The sequence below is a fragment of the Bufo gargarizans genome, chromosome 4 (assembly GCF_014858855.1).
Source record: "Bufo gargarizans isolate SCDJY-AF-19 chromosome 4, ASM1485885v1, whole genome shotgun sequence".
Lineage (NCBI taxonomy): Eukaryota > Metazoa > Chordata > Amphibia > Anura > Bufonidae > Bufo > Bufo gargarizans.
The window spans coordinates 515,157,141-515,176,096 of NC_058083.1; the positions used below are offsets into that span (position 1 = coordinate 515,157,141).

At 43.3% G+C, this 18,956-nt stretch overlaps 1 protein-coding gene across 1 annotated transcript in view; it reads right to left on the reverse strand.

Annotated features, from left to right (window-relative positions):
* Window positions 1-420: 420 nt before the first annotated feature.
* The window catches only part of LOC122933676 (gastrula zinc finger protein XlCGF26.1-like), a 28,785-nt gene continuing 10,249 nt past the window's right edge, over window positions 421-18,956 (reverse strand). Inside the window, exon 4 of the mRNA XM_044288623.1 lies at window positions 421-2,759. Within this exon, the coding sequence (XP_044144558.1) occupies window positions 1,540-2,759 (1,220 nt within the window). The 3' untranslated portion in view covers window positions 421-1,539. The remainder of the gene's footprint in view (window positions 2,760-18,956) is intronic.

Genomic DNA, 18,956 nt, shown 5'->3' on the forward strand with positions numbered 1-18,956 from the left:
CTTAACCGTTAACTGTGAAAGTGTCTGACACAAACCACACAGACAAGACACAAAACAGAAGAGCAAACTCAAAAGGATTTTAGGAACTCAGGATTTTACCTATCAACTGAAGTTGCTACTAGGTATGTAACCTCAATAGCAGAACAAATTACCACAGCACAGCAAGAGGCAGATGAGGTAACCAACATTTTCTCACCTTGTCTCTGAGGCTGCAGTCCTCCTCAAGCATGGTCCACCGCGCTCTGGGAACCCCAAACTTCGGCTAGCGATGTTACTTCTCCCGAGCCCCACTTTTTGGGCGTCAACTATGGAAGATGCCCCTAATCAGGGCTGATCACGTTTTCTCTACTGCTCCAAATTAATAGTAACCCAAGGGATTTACGTGCACATTAGAAAATAACTGACACACACACACTGGGGTCAAAGCTAATTGTGATTTATTAAAGGTAGTACAGCAGTGTATAAAGTCATCAGAGGGGCACTCCCCCTGAGGCATGTGCATTGTTACATTGGCTAAAATATGAAGAGAGATAACACTTAGCATCTGCCCATTGTGCACTGTTTTACTAACTGTGGTATGTGAACTATGTAAATATCTAGCTGTAAGCGCCATCTTGTAATGGAGTTTTTACTAACAACAAAAAAGTATAAATGACGTAGCAAGGCGTGTTCTCTTCGGTAGGATGAAACCTTTGTGCTCTGGAGAAGATAAGGTGTTGTATGAGAGCTAGAGTATGTGGGAGCTTTCTTAGCTGCATCAAAGAATGTAGTCCATATCTCTATCACTAGTGTCCAGTGAAGCGAACCAGCCGAGGTCAAATTCAGTCAGAATTTTGGGAAAAATCTGATTTTAAATAAATCCAAAATTTCCTTGAGCTTAAAGATTACGAATCATTTTTCCTAACCCACTTGCTCGCGCAGAGGCAGTCCGCTCCTCTCTTGACTAAAAAAGTCCTGTCGAAGGACCTGCGCTCAATGTGATGATGTCACCAAGCTCTCCCAGCATAATCACGTGGTGAAGTCATTATGCTAAGTGCAGATCCTTCAGCAGGTCTTTTTCAATCCAGAGAGGAGCGGATAGACCCTGTGTGAGCAAATGAATGAGGTGAGTGAATTTTATTTTTTTACCTAAAAGGCCATATTGCACTAGCATATTACCATTTTTAATGGCTCTTAGATGGGTGCACTTCGGTCTAAGGGGCCATTAAAAATGGTCTCATTGATAGGCTGAATGGGGTTTTAGCATAGTGATTTGTGACAAATTATTTCGGAACAAATCAAATTTCTTGTTGAATTTTGACAAAGCTGATAAATTTTATTTTTCAAAATTTCGCTCATCTCTAGTTATCACATTCTGAACATTAAAATCACTTCTTTCCAGTGTGAATTCTCTCATGTTTACCAAGATTTGATTTCTGTATGAAAGATTTCCCACATTGTAAACAAGAAAATGGCTTCTACCCTGTGTGACTTCTTTCATGTATAACAAGACACGATTTGTGTGCAAGATTCCCCACATTGTAAACAAGAAAATGGCTTTTACTTTGTGTGAATTCTCTGATGTATAGTAAGACGTGATTTTTGTGGAAAAGATTTCCCACATTCTAAACAAGTAAATGGCTTCTCCCCTGTGTGAATTCTCTGATGTGCAACCAGATTTGATTGATCATTAAAACATTTCCCACATTCTAAACAGGAAAATGGCTTCGCCCCTGTGTGAATTCTCTGATGCATAGTAAGACGTGATTTTTGTGGAAAAGATTTCCCACATTCTAAACAAGTAAATGGCTTCTCTCCTGTGTGAATTCTCTGATGTGCAACTAGATTTGATTGATCAGTAAAACATTTCTCACATTCTAAACAGGAAAATGGCTTCGCGCCTGTGTGAATTCTCTGATGGGTAAGAAGAAGTGATTTATGCTGAAAACATTTCCCACATTCTGAACATGAAAATGGCTTCTCCCCTGTGTGAATTCTCTGATGTATAACAAGAATTGATTTACGAGTAAAACATCTCCCACATTCTAAACAAGAAAATGGCTTCTCCCCTGTGTGAATTCTCAGATGTTTTACAAGACTTGATTTACGAGTAAAATATTTCCCACATTCTAAACAAGAAAATGGCTTCTCCCCTGTGTGACTTATCTGATGTTTAACAAGAGTAGATTTATCAGCAAAACTTTTACCACATTCTAAACAAGAAAATGGCTTCACCCCTGTGTGAATTCTCTGATGATTAAGTAGATGTGATTTATCAGTAAAACATTTCCCACATTCTAAACAGGAAAATGGCTTCGCCCCCGTGTGAATTCTCTGATGGTTAAGAAGAAGTGATTTACGCTGAAAACATTTCTCACATTCTGAACATGAAAATGGCTTTTCCCCTGTGTGAATTCTCTGATGTCTAACAAGATGTGATTTACGGTTAAAAAACATTTCACATTCTGAACATGAAAATGGTTTCTCCCCTGTGTGAGTTCTCTCATGACTAATAAGATCTGATTTAGATATACAACATCTCCCACATTCTGAACATGAAAATGTCTTCTCCCCTGTGTGAATTCTCTGATGGCTAACAAGATGTGATTTATATTTATAACATTTCCCACATTCTGAGCATGAAAGAGCATTCTCCCTTGTATGACTTCTTTGATGATGAACACTTCTTCTCTGTCTTTTATTTTGCTTAACAGTCTGTGATGAATCAGATGATTGAAATCCATCCAAAGGATCAGATGATAGATCTTTGCTGTGAAAGGCTGAGGATACATACACAAGAATAAATCAGAGTTTTAAATAAAATAAAAAATAGAACCTTAAAATGATATATATATTCTAACAGTTCTATATAAAGAAAATCCATGCAAATTACAAGTCAGTGAGCAAAATTCAAATATCAACTATGGGAAAACAGATAACAATCTGACAGTAGACCAGTAGATGATGTTAGGTCACCAGGCTGTTCATTTGTATTTTCCACTCTTGTACTGAAGCCAGCATTCACAAGGGATCTGTCAGTCAGTGCTATAAGCTGGTGTCCGTCTCACACACTGACCGCTAACTGCACTTAAGCACAAAACACACCAGAAATTGAAGATGAAAGCCCACCTTCTATCTACCTCACAGGGCGGTCGCTGAGCAACACAGAGTTTCAGCTCCCTCTAAAGATGTTCTATTGGATTTAGGTCTGGAGACAGGCTAGGCCACTCCAGAACCTGGATATGCTTCTTACAGAGCCACTCCTTGTTTATCCTGGCTGTGTGCTTCGGGTAGTTGTCATGTTGGAAGACCCAGCCACGACCCATCTTCAATGCGCTGACTGAGGGAAGGAGGTTGTTGCTGAAAATCTCACAATTAATGGCCCCATTCATCCTCTCCTTAATACAGTGCAGTCGTCCTATCCCCTTCGCAGAAAAGCAACCCCAAAGCATGATGTTACCACCCCCATGCTTCACAGTAGGGAAGGTGTTCTTGGGATGCAGCTCATCCTTCTTTTTCCTCCAAACACGACGAGTGAAGTTTAGACCAAAAGGTTCTACTTTCGTCTCATCTGACCACATGACTTTCTGCCATGCCTTCTCTGGATCACCCAGATGGTCATTGGCAAACTTCAGACGGGCCTGGACATGTGACTTGAGCATGGGAACCTTCCGTGCAATGCATAATTTGAAACTATGACGGCGTAGTGTTCTACCGACAGCGACCTTTGAAACTGTGGTCCCAGCTCTCTTCAGGTCATTGACCAGCTCCTCCCTTGTAGTTCTGGGCCGATTCCTAACCTTTCTTATCATCAGTGATACCCCACGAGGTGAGATCTTGCATAGAGCCAGAGTTCGATAAATATCTTGGTCAAATGCCAACTTTGTATAAAAAAATGGGAAAAGTTGTCCTTTGCCGAGATATTTCTCTCACCCAGCATGGGTATATGTAAAATGACACCCCAAAACATATTCCCCAACTTCTCCTGAGTATGGCGATACCACATGTGTGACACTTTTTTGCAGCCTAGGTGGGCAAAGGGGCCCACATTCCAAAGAGCACCTTTCGGATTTCACCGGCCATTTTTTACAGATTTTGATTTCAAACTACTTTGCACGCATTTGGGCCCCTAAAATGCCAGGGCAGTATAACTACCCCACAAGTGACCCCATTTTGGAAAGAAGACACCCCAAGGTATTTCGTGATGGGCATAGTGAGTTCATGGAAGTTTTTATTTTTGTCACAAGTTAGTGGAATATGAGACTTTGTAAGAAAAAAATAATAATTTAAAAAAAAAATCATTTTCCGCTAACTTGTGAAAAAAAATAAAAAATTCTAGGAACTCGCCATGCCCCTCACGGAATACCTTGGGGTGTCTTCTTTCCAAAATGGGGTCACTTGTGGGGTAGTTATACTGCCCTGGCATTTTAGGGGCCCAAAATGCGTGAGAAGTAGTTTGAAATCAAAATGAGTAAAAAATGGCCTGTGAAATCCAAAAGGTGCTCTTTGGAATGTGGGCCCCTTTGCCCCCCTAGGCTGCAAAAAAGTGTCACACATGTGGTATCGCCGTACTCAGAAGAAGTAGGGCAATGTGTTTTGGGGTGTCTTTTTACATATACCCATGCTGGGTGAGAGAAATATCTCGGCAAAAGACAACTTTTCCCATTTTTTTATACAAAGTTGGAATTTGACCAAGATATTTATCTCACCCAGCATGGGTATATGTAAAATGACACCCCAAAACACATTCCCCAACTTCTCCTGAGTACGGCGATACCACATGTGTGACACTTTTTTGCAGCCTACATGCGCAAAGGGGCCCAAATTCCTTTTAGGAGGGCATTTTTAGACATTTGGATCCCAGACTTCTTCTCACGCTTTAGGGCCCCTAAAAAGCCAGGGCAGTATAAATACCCCACACGTGACCCTATTTTGGAAAGAAGACACCCCAGGGTATTTAATGAGGGGCATGGCGAGTTCATAGAATTTTTTTTTTTTGGCACAAGTTAGCGGAAATTGATTTTTTTTTGTTTTTTCTCACAAAGTCTCCCTTTCCGCTAACTTGGGACAAAAATGTAAATCTTTCATGGACTCAATATGCCCCTCACGGAATACCTTGGGGTGTCTTCTTTCCGAAATGGGGTCACATGTGGGGTATTTATACTGCCCTGGCATTTTAGGGGCAGAAGAAGTCTGGAATATAAATGTCTAAAAAATTTTACGCATTTGGATTCCGTGAGGGGTATGGTGAGTTCATGTAAGATTTTATTTTTTGTACACAAGTTAGTGGAATATGAGACTTTGTAATAAAAAATAAAAAAATTTAAATAAATATATTTCCGCTAACTTGTGCCAAAAAAATGTCTGAATGGAGCCTTACAGGGGGTGATCAATGACAGGGGGGTGATCAGGGAGTCTATATGGGGTGATCACCCACCTGTCACTGATCACCCCCCTGTTAGGCTCCATTCAGACGTCCGTATGTGTTTTGCGTATGCGATCCATAGATGCGTGGATCCGTAAAACATATACGGACGTCTGAATAGAGCCTTACAGGGGGGTGATCAATGACAGGGAAGTGATCAGGGAGTCTATATGGGCTGATCACCCGCCTGTCACTGATCACCCCCCTGTTAGGCTCCATTCAGACGTCCGTATGTGTTTTGCGTATCCGATCCATAGATGCGTGGATCCGTAAAACACATACGGACGTCTGAATGGAGCCTTTCAGGGGGGTGATCATCCCATTTAGACTCCCTGATCACCCCCCCTGTAAGGCTCCATTCAGACGTCCGTATGTGTTTTGCGGATCCGATCCATGGATGCGTGGATCCGTAAAACACATACGGACATCTGAATGGAGCCTGACAGGGGGGTGATCAATGACAGGGGGGTGATCAAGGAGTCTATATGGGGTGATCAGGGGTTCATAAGGGGTTAATAAGTGACAGGGGGGGTGTAGTGTAGTGTAGTGTAGTGGTGGTTGGTGCTACTTTACAGAGCTAACTGTGTCCTCTGGTGGTCGATCCAAGCAAAAGGGACCACCAGAGGACCAGGTAGCAGGTATATTAGACGCTGTTATCAAAAAAAAATCGCATCTACAGCCTGCCAGCGAACGATCGCCGCTGGCAGGCTGTAGATCAAGTCTCTTATCTTCCGATCCTGTGAACGCGCGCGCCTGTGTGCGCGCGTTCACAGGAAATCTCGCCTCTCGCGAGATGACGCACGGATGCGACCAGGAGGAATGAATCGACCGCCTCCAGGACGCATCCGTGCGTTAGGCGGTCCTGGAGCGGTTAAATTACTCCCCTTTCCCAATTTTACATATAAAAATATACACAGAATAAATAAATAGCGATAAGGTATCGCGCATTAAATTATGACAAAAACTAATAAAATATGAAAAGAATTGCTTGTGGGCTGAACGCTGTAACGGATATTTTTTTTAATATCACGTGATTCCCCCTACAAAAAAACTTTGAATAACAGTGATAAAAAAGTGATAAATGGTACTAATATAAACCCTCATACAGCTCTGTAGACCGAAATATAAAAAAGTTATAGCTGGCAGAATATGGCGATGCAAAAGAAAATGTTCATTTTTTTCAAAGGTTTTTATGTACCAGTTTGTAACTCGTCTTGTTTATGATTAGTGCAATTGTCTGTATTATGTATGTATACCCCTTTTCATATGTACAGCGCTATGAATTAAATGGCGCTTTAATAATAAATAATAATAATGTGGTGTCTGACAGGGGGACTCAATTTGTTTCCAGATTCTGGAAGGCGTTCTGCACTCGCTTGGGGGTACAATTGTCCTTCTCTTCGGCCTTTCACCCTCAGTCGAACGGACAGACTGAGCGCACTAACCAGAATCTGGAGACTTATCTGAAATGTTTTGTCTCAGAGAATCAGGAGGAGTGGTCTTCTTTTTTGTCTTTGGCCGAGTTCGCCATAAATAACCGTATGCAGGAGTCCACTGATAAGTCTCCATTTTTTGGGGCATATGGGTTCCATCTGCAGTTTGGCACATTTTCTGGTTCCGAGACTACTGGTATATCTGAAGAGGAAAGATTTACCTCTTCTGTGTCATTCAAAATAATCTGAAAAAGATGGGTAAGAAGTATAAACGAATGGCTAACAAGAGACGTGCGAGTAGTCCATACCTGAGAGTGGGTGATTCAGTGTGGCTGTCCACAAGAAACATTAAATTGAATGTACTTTCTTGGAAGTTGGGCCCAAGGTTTATTGGTCCATATAAGATCTCTGCCATTATTAACCCGGTAGCCTTTCGTCTTAACCTTCCGCACCAAAGGTTTTTTCCACAAATCCTTACTGAAAAGATATGTCGAACCTGCTGAACCTTCCTCCCTGCCACCCCCTCCTTTCATGGTGGACGGTAATCTGGAATTTCAGATCGCCAGGATAGTGGACCCCCGAATTCTCCGTAGATCCCTCCAGTATCTTGTTCACTGGACGGGTTACGGTCCAGAGGAAAGAATTTGGGTTCCAGCGGCCGACGTTCATGCCAGTCGCCTTGTGAAAGCTTTTTTACAGGGCTAATCCGGATAAGGTCGGTCCTGGGTGTCTGGAGGTCACCCGTAGAAAGGGGGATACTGTCACGGTACCTCCCATGTCAGTGGTTAGAAGATCTGAGAGCACGAAGGGGTTAACGGACAGTCTCTTGATTCTCTGTGTTGTTGTTTGGTAATGACCTCTTGTCAGGTGTTGCTTGTGCTCATTACGGCATCCACTATTTAGTTTGGTCTCAAACTGCATACCATGAGATTGATATTTCCTGCTGGTGTTGGTTGAGCTGGGGTGTTGTTCCTTTGTATCTTCTGCTCCTCCATTCTGCTTAACTACCTTAAGACCGCCTAACGCATGGATGCGTCCTGGCGGCGGTCGATTCATTCCTCCTGGAACGCATCCGTGCGTCATCTCGCGAGACGCGAGATTTCGGTCTGAGCCGGCCAGCGCATGCGCATTGCGGGCCGGCAAAAGTTGAAGAACTATTTCGTCACCAGCCTGCCAGCCAATGATCGTGAATGGCAGGCTGGAGATTTTCAAAAACTCAAATCAGAAGCCATCTAACACCTTATATTTATAAATATAAGGTGTTAAATGGCTTCTCTGCTCCTCTGCTGGTCCTTTTCGCCGGTTGGTCTCAGCAGAGGAGCAGGCATCACAGTAAGTAGCACCAAACACTACACCTTAGCCCCAGATCACCCCCCAGCACCCCAATTAACCCCTTGATCACCCCTTCTTGCCCCTGTCAATCACCTAGTGAAAGGGAAAAAAGTGATCAGTGTAAACTGTCACATTTTTTTTCACTGGTATTGACTGTTAGGTTTTAGGGATAGTTTAGGCCCCTTGGTTAGGTAGTTAGCGTCGGTTAGCGCCCAGCCCACCGCACCGCAGTCACTTATTCGCTGATTAGCGTATCGCTAATCAGCTTTTGCACTTTTATAGTATCTGTAAGTGATCAAAACTGATCACAGTCAGATCTATAATAGTATTAGTGTCACCTTAGCTCGCCCTCCACCCAAAACGCAGTGTTTGCCCGATCAGGCCTGATCGGTCGCCCACACGTGCTTTCACCCAAGGCCGCCCCGCCGCAGTGACCAAAAATATTTTTTTTTGATCACTGCACAATCACTTTACACGCGCTGCGGCGATAAAAAAAAATCTGTTTTGATATTTTTTATCAATCGCAGCGGCCTCCGGTACTTCGCTAGCCTCCCATTTGTAAGACAGGCTTGCTTTTTTTCTTGGGTAGTCTCAAGTAATACCCCCTAAATTTAGTAGTCCAAATGTCAAACAGTGGGTATTCTTCTGAAGAGGCCTACAGGCTTCTGACCCAGTCGGATGAGGAATGGGAACCTTCATCTGATGAATCTAGCGGGTCAGAATATGAACCTGTAGAAAGCAGTGGCAGTCTGACCCAAAGTTCGGACGAAGAGGTTGAGGTCCCTGATAGCACCAGGCGTACCCGGCCCCATGTCGCTAGACCACAGGTTGCGCAGGATCCGCTTCAAGGGCAGCAGAGTGGGGCTGGCGCTGTCGGATTACGTGGTGAGGCATACACCAGCAGCGCAGCCCATCCTGGACCTAGTACCAGCACTGCCGTACAACATGGTTAAGTGGCGAGCACCAGAAGGGCAGTTGAAGCTGGTACGGTGGCACGTGCAATAGTTACCCCGTCGCAGCCACCGCACAGACAGGCCCGTAGAGCCCCTAGAGTCCCTGAGGTGCTGGCAAACCCTGATTGGCAGTCCCCAACTTCAGCCGCACCTGTAGTTCCCCCTTTCACCGCCCAGTCTGGAGTTCGGGTTGAGACAGCTCAGATCGGTTCGGCACTGGGATTTTTTGAGCTGTTCTTGACTGCGGAGCTCTTGGACATAGTCGTGGCAGAAACAAATCGGTATGCCACTCAATTTATAGCCGCCAACCCGGGAAGCTTTTATGCCCAGCCTTTCCGGTGGAAACCAGTCCAAGTTTCCGAAATTAAAATTTTTCTGGGCCTTCTCCTCAACATGGGTCTAACCAAAAAGCATGAATTGCGGTCATATTGGTACACAAACCCAATTCATCACATGCCCATGTTCTCTGCTGCCATGTCCAGGGCACGATTTGAGACCATCCTGCGTTTCCTGCACTTTAGTGACAATAGCACCTCTCGTCCCAGAGGCCACCCAGCTTTTGACCGGCTCCACAAAATTCGGCCCCTCATAGACCACTTCAACCAGATTTGTATACCCCTGAGCAAAACATCTGCGTAGACGAGTCCCTTATACATTTTACCGGGCGCCTTGGCTTCAAACAATACATCCCAAGCAAGCGCGCCCGGTATGGGGTCAAATTGTATAAGCTCTGTGAAAGGGCCACAGGCTATACCCACAAATTTCGGATCTATGAGGGTAAAGATCAGACCCTGGAGCCGGTCGGTTGCCCTGACTACCTGGGGAGCAGTGGGAAGACAGTCTGGGACTTGGTGTCACCCTTATTTGGCAAGGGGTACCATCTTTATGTGGACAATTTCTACACAAGTGTGGCCCTCTTCAGGCATTTGTTCCTAGAACAGATTGGCTGCTGTGGCACCGCGCAAACTAGTCGCGCGGGCTTCCCCCAACGGCTCGTTACCACCCGTCTTGCAAGGGGGGAGAGGGCTGCCTTGTGTAATGAAGAACTGCTCGCGGTGAAATGGAGAGACAAGCGTGACGTTTACATGCTCTCCTCCATTCACGCAGACACGACAATACAAATAGAACGGGCAACCAGTGTCATTGAAAAGCCCCTCTCAGTCCACGACTATAATCTTCACATGGGAGGGGTGGACTTCAATGACCAGATGTTGGCTCCGTATTTAGTTTCCCGACGCACCAGACGCTGGTATAAGAAGGTGTCTGTATATTTGATTCAATTGGTTGTATATAATAGTTTTGTTCTCTACAGTAAGGCTGGGAGAACAGGATCCTTCCTCAAATTTCAGGAAGAGATCATCGAGAACCTCCTGTATCCAGGAGGTTCCGTGGCCCCATCCACCAGTGTAGTTAGCCGTCTACACGAGCGACATTTCCCCAATGTCGTTGCTGGTACCTCAACCCAACCGTCACCCCGAAAAAGATGTTGTGTCTGTAGCAGGAGTGGAATAAGGCGTGACACCCGCTATTTCTGTCCTGACTGTCCTGACCACCCTGCCCTATGCTTAGGGGAGTGTTTCCGGAAGTACCACACACAGGTACACTTAGCATAGGGATCAGATCTCACAGGACAGGTACACAGGGCTATTAGGGCCCATTCACACACAGCTTCTGCAAACCTCTCCTTTCATCTGGGACAAAGTGCATAATGTACTTCGCCACATCTTTGGGCGATTTGCGCTTTGCACATTGTCCCATGGGGAAGGAGAGGTTTGTCCTATAAAGGTAAAAAAATAAATAAAAAAAAATTAAAAATCACCAGTAAGCAAAAAAGTTAACGTTCAGTTCAAAAAGTTAAATAAAGTTTATATGTTCTGTTCAAATGTTATTATAAAGTTAATAAAATTGATTGCTTTGCGGCCTGGTTTTTTTCTTTTTTGTTTTGTTTTTTTTACCTTCCAGGTGGACCAACCGATCGACTAGCTGCAGCACTGATGTGCATTCTGACAGAAGCATTGCGCTGCTGTCAGATTACACAAAAGTCGGTGTATGCGGCGCTGCAAGACGAGATTTCTCCTCTGCAGTAAAAGATACGTTTGCCGTGGCATATGAGCTGAGGAGGCGGCGGTGTTCATATGCTTTGGCAAACACTTTGTATATAAAAAAAATATTAAAAAATCCCGGCAATGATTTATTCATCCACATCGATTGATGTGAATGGAGAAATCGGGTTTGCCAGGGCATACGAGCTAAGTGGGTATGGATGTTGGGCGGAGCTCCTATGTCCTGGCAGACGTCTTTCCCCTCCTTTTTTTTTTTTTTGGGCAGAGATTTTTTCATCCACATTTATCGATGTGAATGAAGAAATCTGTGCCGTTCATTTTTTTTTCAGCCCAGAGGCTGAACGGAAAAAAAAAATCTCATTACCTGTATGCTCAATATAAGGAGAATAGCAGAAACTCCTAATGCTGGCCATACATGTAATGATTGCGGAGACCCTCAAATGCCAGGGCTGTACAAACACCCCACAAATTACCCCATTTTGGAAAGAAGACACCCCAAGGTATTCGCTGAGGGGCATATTGAGTCCATGAAAGATTGAAATTTTTGTCCCAAGTTAGCGGAAAGTGAGACTTTGTGAGAAAAAAAATAAAATAAAAAATTTCCGCTAACTTGTGCCAAAAAAAAATAAAAAAATCTATGAACTCGCCATGCCCCTCATTGAATACCTTGGGGTGTCTTCTTTCCAAAATGGTGTCGCATGTGGGGTATTTATACTGCTCTGGCTTTTTAGGGGCCCTAAAGCGTGAGAAGTCTGGGATCCAAATGTCTAAAAATGCCCTCCTAAAAGGAATTTGGGCCCCTTTGCGCATCTAGGCTGCAAAAAAGTGTTACACATGTGGTATCGCTGTACTCAGGAGAAGTTGGGGAATGTGTTTTGGGGTGTCATTTTACATATACCCATGCTGGGTGAGATAAATATCTTGGTCAAATGCCAACTTTGTATAAAAAAATGGGAAAAGTTGTCTTTTGCCGAGATATTTCTCTCACCCAGCATGGGTATATGTAAAAAGACACCCCAAAGCACATTGCCCTACTTCTTCTGAGTACGGCGATACCAGATGTGTGACACTTTTTTGCAGCCTAGGTGGGCAAAGGGGCCCACATTCCAAAGAGCACCTTTTGGATTTCACAGCCCATTTTTTACACATGTTGATTTCAAACTACTTTGCACGCATTTGGGCCCCTAAAATGCCAGGGCAGTATAACTACCCCACAAGTGACCCCATTTTGGAAAGAAGACACCCCAAGGTATTTCATGATGGGCATAGTGAGTTCATGGAAGTTTTTATTTTGTGTCACAAGTTAGTGGAATATGAGACTTTGTAAGGAAAAAAATAAAAAATAAATAAAAATCATCATTTTCCGCTAACTTGTGACACAAAATAAAAACTTTCATGAACTCACTATGCCCATCATGAAATACCTTAGGGTGTCTACTTTCCGAAATGGGGTCATTTGTGGGGTTTTTCTACTGTCTGGGCATTGCAGAACCTCAGGAAACATGACAGGTGCTCAGAAAGTCAGAGCTGCTTCAAAAAGCGGAAATTCACATTTTTGTACCATAGTTTGTAAATGCTATAACTTTTACCCAAACCATTATTTTTTTTTTTTACCCAAACGTTTTTTTTTTAATCAAAGACATGTAGAACAATAAATTTAGCGAAAAATTTATATATTGATGTCGTTTTTTTTTTTTATTTACAACAGAAAGTGAAAAATTTCATTTTTTTGCAAAAATTTCGTTAAATTTCGATTAATAACAAAAAAATGTAAAAATGTCAGCAGCAATAAAATACCACCAAATGAAAGCTCTATTCGTGAGAAGAAAGGGAGGTAAAATTAATTTGGGTGGTAAGTTGCATGACCGAGCAATAAACGGTGAAAGTAGTGTAGTGCAGAATTGTAAAAAGTGGTCTGGTCATTAAGGGGGTTTAAGCTAGGGGGGCTGAAGTGGTTAAGCTAAGTGCATTTTGTTGTTTGCTTGTGTCTGTTGTTTTCTAGGCCTCAGGGAGACGCTGGTTCCTTCATCGGGGAAGGAACCAGTAGTCTCTTTCCCCGTCAACACTCCTAGGGATTTCCAGGGCCTAGGTTCCGGTATATGAGTTTTTCCACCTTCAGGGTCTACTCATATTGGCAGGAGTCAGGGAGAGATCTAGGGATTCCTCTCCCTTAGTTTTGAGGCCTAGAATCCTGTCTATTGTCTTCTGTGTGTTATCTCGTGTTTTCCCCTCCCCATTTCTCGTGACAGACAAAAGCAAAAAATATTGAACTTTTGTTCTCCCCTGACGATTTATGTAGGCCATGGTTGTTGAATTTTCTGAATAAAATAAATTACTTTCTTGCTCCTTTCCTCTGGAAAGGCTAATTCAAAGGCCATCTTTACTGCTTTTAGTTGCTATAAGTTGGAGGAGGCTTTCCTTGAGTTTAGGTCACACCTCCCTTGCCAGTACCTGTTCTGAGAGTAAGCTCCCCAACCCCAGGGACTGGGGTCTGTGGTAAACACTATCTTATCTTTGAAAGACCATGGGACTCCCGCAGACAAATTCTTTGGTATTGTCCACCATACAGGAAACACCTGGCCTTTGATGAAAGGTGGAATTTTCGGTCCCAAGAGTAAGGCGAGTCGTCCCAGGATCTTAGAATATCTGTCTGCAACTCTCTGGAGTGAATCTGTGGAATAGTGGACATCATATTACCCAGCACAGCCACTGCTTCTCTAAAAGTACACAGATGGGAGTGAAAAATGGACAAAATCTGCTCCCTGATTGATTCCCATTTTATGGCAGGAGTCCAACTGGATTCCTAAAAACACACAAATTTGAGCGGGAACAAGGTTTGATTTTTACCAATTTATTTTCCAACCCAGATCTCCTAATGTGGAACATAGAAGATCTATATCTCTCTCTCTCCAACTCTTCCTTTGAATGGAAAATCAACAGATGTAGATCTAGATACAGTACTAAAGGTACACCTCTTAGTCTTACAAAGGCCGCTATCTCTGCTACCACCTCTTTGTAAACTCTTGGAGCCTGACAACTTTCCTCTTATCCAAACTGCTGTTCTCAAGAATTTCTGGTATGATGCATTTATCAGAATGTGATAGTAAGCATCTTTCAGATCCAAGCTCGCCATCCAACAATTCTGGAAGACTAAATTTGTCGTTGACTTTATTGTTTCCATATGGAAATTCTTGTAAGTTAGGGATCTGTTTAGTCTCTTCAGATTTAGTAATACTCTGATCAATCCATTTGGCTTTCTTACTAAGAAATGTGGGAGAAAGAAATCCATTTTGTATCTCTATACCAAAGTTCAATGAAAGGACAGCTACGTGCAGCTGCTGGGGAGCAGTTGACCCCCACCTTCTCTATTCTCGGAATAGAGAAACTTCTGCTTTTTAGTTTTATATCCTTTTCTGATAAGAAACTGTCTTGCTTCTCTGTCTTTGTGGCTTTCGCTCAAGTTATGTGACCCCCACGGCTGTTGGACATCTGCCAGTAAAATTCTGATACAAGATTGTATTCTTCAAACAATAAACAGATTACTTGGTCAGCTATCTTGTCTGTATCAGTTTTCTCTATGTGCACATACAACTTTCTTGGATTTGGACCCCGATAATCATAGAAGCAAGGGTAATTTCCCCAACAGAAATGAGGGGAATAGAAACCCCTCCCTACTTCTCTTTTGGGAACCAGGCAAACCACCCTTTTGCTTAAGGGAGCCACACCTTCCAATTCTAAAGTTTTTTTTTTTGGAGATCCTTGAGGCATATTGTTTGAACAAAAAAAGTCAAATGGCCGAGAAAAGAATTCTATCCGATACCCATGTTTTATAACCTCTAGAATCCATCTTTTCTGTGAAATGGACCCCCAGTCAGGAAAAAACTGTGACAACCTTCCTCCCACCTGACTTCTGGCGTCATTGCCGTTTGTCCTCAGATCTACTTTCTTGGGGCTTGAACAAAAAAAGCTAGATCTTTTAGGGAGTCTCTGTCTTTTAATCACCCTGCCTTCCTCTTTGTTTTCTAAAATTGGACTGTGGTTTACAAAAAAGGTAGGCTTCTGGGGAACTGGGAACCCCTTCTTTTTATCAGAAGCTCTTTTCAGAATATCATCTAAGGAGGGGCTAAAAAGCCTAGAACCTACACAGGCGACTGCACAAAGTCTAGCCTTAAAGCCCTGGTCTCCTTTCCACAACTTTAACCAGATAGAGCGTCTGGCAGCATTCGACATGGCCGCTGCTCTAGCAGAAAAATGCACTGCATCTGCTAGGAAATCAGCTGCTTTAAGGAAGGTGGGAAGAGAAGAAAGTAATTCTTCTCTAGGAGTCTTGTCCTTAATATCCGAATCAAGCTGCTCTAACCATAACCTTAAAGACCTAGAGACCCAGGAGGCGGCAATAGCAAGCCTAAGACTAGTGGATGCTGATTCCCAAGTTCTTTTAAGATAAATGTCAGCATTTTTATCCAACGGATCTCCCAGGCATCCCAGGTCTTCAAATGGAAACGCCGATCTTAGCAACTGGTGCATCCACTGTGGGGGCCCTATCCCATACCTCAGATACAGATTCTTCAAAGGGAAACTTTCTCTTGATTGTAGTTGATATAAAAAAAAAATCATATTGATTTTTCCACTCTGTTCTAATAAGAGCTTCCATATTTTTATGCACTGAAAATACCCTATGATGTTTAGGACTCAGTCCCTCAAAAACATGGTCAGCTATTGATTTAGGCCGTTTTATGAAAAGTCATCGGAGAATATTGTGGCTGGAATTTAATTATCATCCTCCCAAGAGTTTTCAGATTTGGTCTCTATACTGTAACCGGCCCTTTCTGGTGACCGTGGCAGATTTAGTTTCAGGCACTTAAAAGATGATTTAACTTGTGATCTCACCAAAGCCTTAATACTTTTGGATAAGGATTGTGACTCTTCCAGAACCAATTTATCCAAACATTCCTGACATAGTGGTCTAACATAAGATGCTACTCTACATCCACTATATTCTTTATGCTTAGATGACATCTGTTCTTTTTTGCTACCTATAACAACAAAAACAACAATCCATAAATATAAGGAGAGGATATCTCTCACCATATGTAGGAGGTAACTTCCCCACTCCTCAGGTCCAGTACCGGGTTTGTGGGCCTCGAGGATTTCAAGGGGTCGGTGCGTCGCAAATCACCCAAATCCAGCACAGCACAGTGTGCGCAAAGATAGAGGTGTCTATAGGTGGCTCCAATATTGATTACACAATTACCCCCCTCCCTGTTTGGGTGTGATACTAGGACACCACCGGGTTTACAATTTATGTCTAGAACCCGATAACACACGGTGTAAGGAAAATAGAGAACTGCTCCCCTATAAAACCTCTCTGCACATACAATAATCCTATATGTTGTCAAACTGTGACTGTGTTCTATGAGGTGTCAACAAGAGGACCATTTAACAGCTGCCATGAGATATTTTGGGGCCCCATATACTGGGATTGGTCAGAGCCCCTGGGGAGAGTGGGGTATAGCATTGAAGTCTTCAGCATGAAGGGGGGAGCAGAATGGCCGGCAAGCTGTCACTGACCACTGGGGATTTGTCCTCCTATGATTACTTCTTTAGGGCAGAACATCGTGAAATCTTTATGGTCAGACAGGCAGCATGGTTCATAGAAGTTAGAAGAATAGGTGATAACTAGAGTTGAGCGAACACCTGGATGTTCGGGTTCGAGAAGTTCGGCCGAACATCCCGGAAATGTTCGGGTTCGGGATCCGAACCCGATCCGAACTTCGTCCCGAACCCGAACCCCATTGAAGTCAATGGGGACCCGAACTTTTCGGCACTAAAAAGGCTGTAAAACAGCCCAGGAAAGAGCTAGAGGGCTGCAAAAGGCAGCAACATGTAGGTAAATCCCCTGCAAACAAATGTGGATAGGGAAATGAATTAAAATAAAAATTAAATAAATAAAAATTAACCAAAATCAATTGGAGAGAGGTTCCATAGCAGAGAATCTGGCTTCCCGTCACCCACCACTGGAACAGTCCATTCTCAGATATTTAGGCCCCGGCACCCAGGCAGAGGAGAGAGGTCCCGTAACAGAGAATCTGTCTTCATGTCAGCAGAGAATTAGTCTGCATGTCATAGCAGAGAATGAGGCTTCACGTCAGCCACCACTGCAACAGTCCATTGGCATATATTTAGGCCCAGCACCCAGGCAGAGGAGAGAGGTCCCGTAACAGACAATCTGGCTTCATGTCAGCAGAGAATCAGTCTGCATGTCATAGCAGAGAATCAGGCTTCACGTCACCCACCACTGCAACAGTCCATTGTCATAAATTTAGGCCCAGCACTAGTGTTGAGCGGCATGTCCCATATTCGAATTCGCGAAATTTTGTGAATATTCGAAAGAATATTCGTAAAATATTCGCGATTATTCAAATTCGTTATTATTTCGCATATGCGATAATTCGAATTTTCGCATCGCATAATACATATGCTATGCAAAATTCACATGTGCGCTAATGAAATCGCCTTACGAAGATTCGCAACTCAATTCAATCACTAATGTATGAATGCAATGCCCTTTGCCTCTGTTCTGGGACAAGTGTAGATATTCGCATGTGCGCTAATAAAATCGCCTTACGAAGATTCGCACCTCAATCACTTTCTAGGGAATGTGAGACTTTTGGGAATCAATCGAGATACAGTGGGGGGTGATGACAGTAGTTGACAGAGTACAGATCAATGTAATCTGTAAGGTGGAAAGTAAAATAAAAAATACGAATATTCGTAAATCGAATTTTACGAAGTTCTACGTATTCGCGAATATGGTGCTATACTATATGAATGCACATGCACAGGCCTTTGCCTCTCTGTTCTGGGGACAAGTGTAGATATTTGCATTTGCGTTAATAAAATCGCCTTACGAAGATTCGCAGCTCAATTCAATCACTAATGTATGAATGCAAAGCCCTTTGCCTCTGTTCTGGGACAAGTGTAGATATTCGCATGTGCGCTAATAAAATCGCCTTACGAAGATTCGCAACTCAATTCACTAATGTATGAATGCAAAGCCCTTTGCCTCTGTTCTGGGACGTGCCGATATTCGCATGTGCGCTAATAAAATCGCCTTACGAAGATTCGCGCCTCAATCACTTTCTAGGCAATGTGAGTAAGATCTGAGCTGTTGGACCTTTGGGAAACAATCAATTATATGTGTACTGTAATTTTGTGGGGGGGAGGGAAAAAAACAAAAAACGAATATTCGTTTTTACGAATATATAGCACTATATTCGAAATATTCGCGAAATCGCGAAGTTGCGATATTCGCGAAAAAAATTTGCTTTTCGAATATTCGCGCTCAACACTACCCAGCACCCAGGCAGAGGAGAGAGGTCCCGTAACAGAGGATCTGGCTTCATGTCAGCAGAGAATCAGTCTGCATGTCATAGCAGAGAATGAGGCTTCACGTCACCCACCACTGCAACAGTCCATTGGCATATATTTAGGCCTAGCACACAGGCAGAGCAGAGAGGTCCCGTAACAGACAATCTGGCTTCATGTCAGCAGAGAATCAGTCTGCATGTCATAGCAGAGAATGAGGCTTCACGTCACCCACCACTGCAACAGTCCATTGGCATATATTTAGGCCTAGCACACAGGCAGAGCAGAGAGGTCCCGTAACAGACGATCTGGCTTCATGTCAGCAGAGAATCAGTCTGCATGTCATAGCAGAGAATCAGGCTTCACGTCAGCCACCACTGCAACAGTCCATGGTCATAAATTT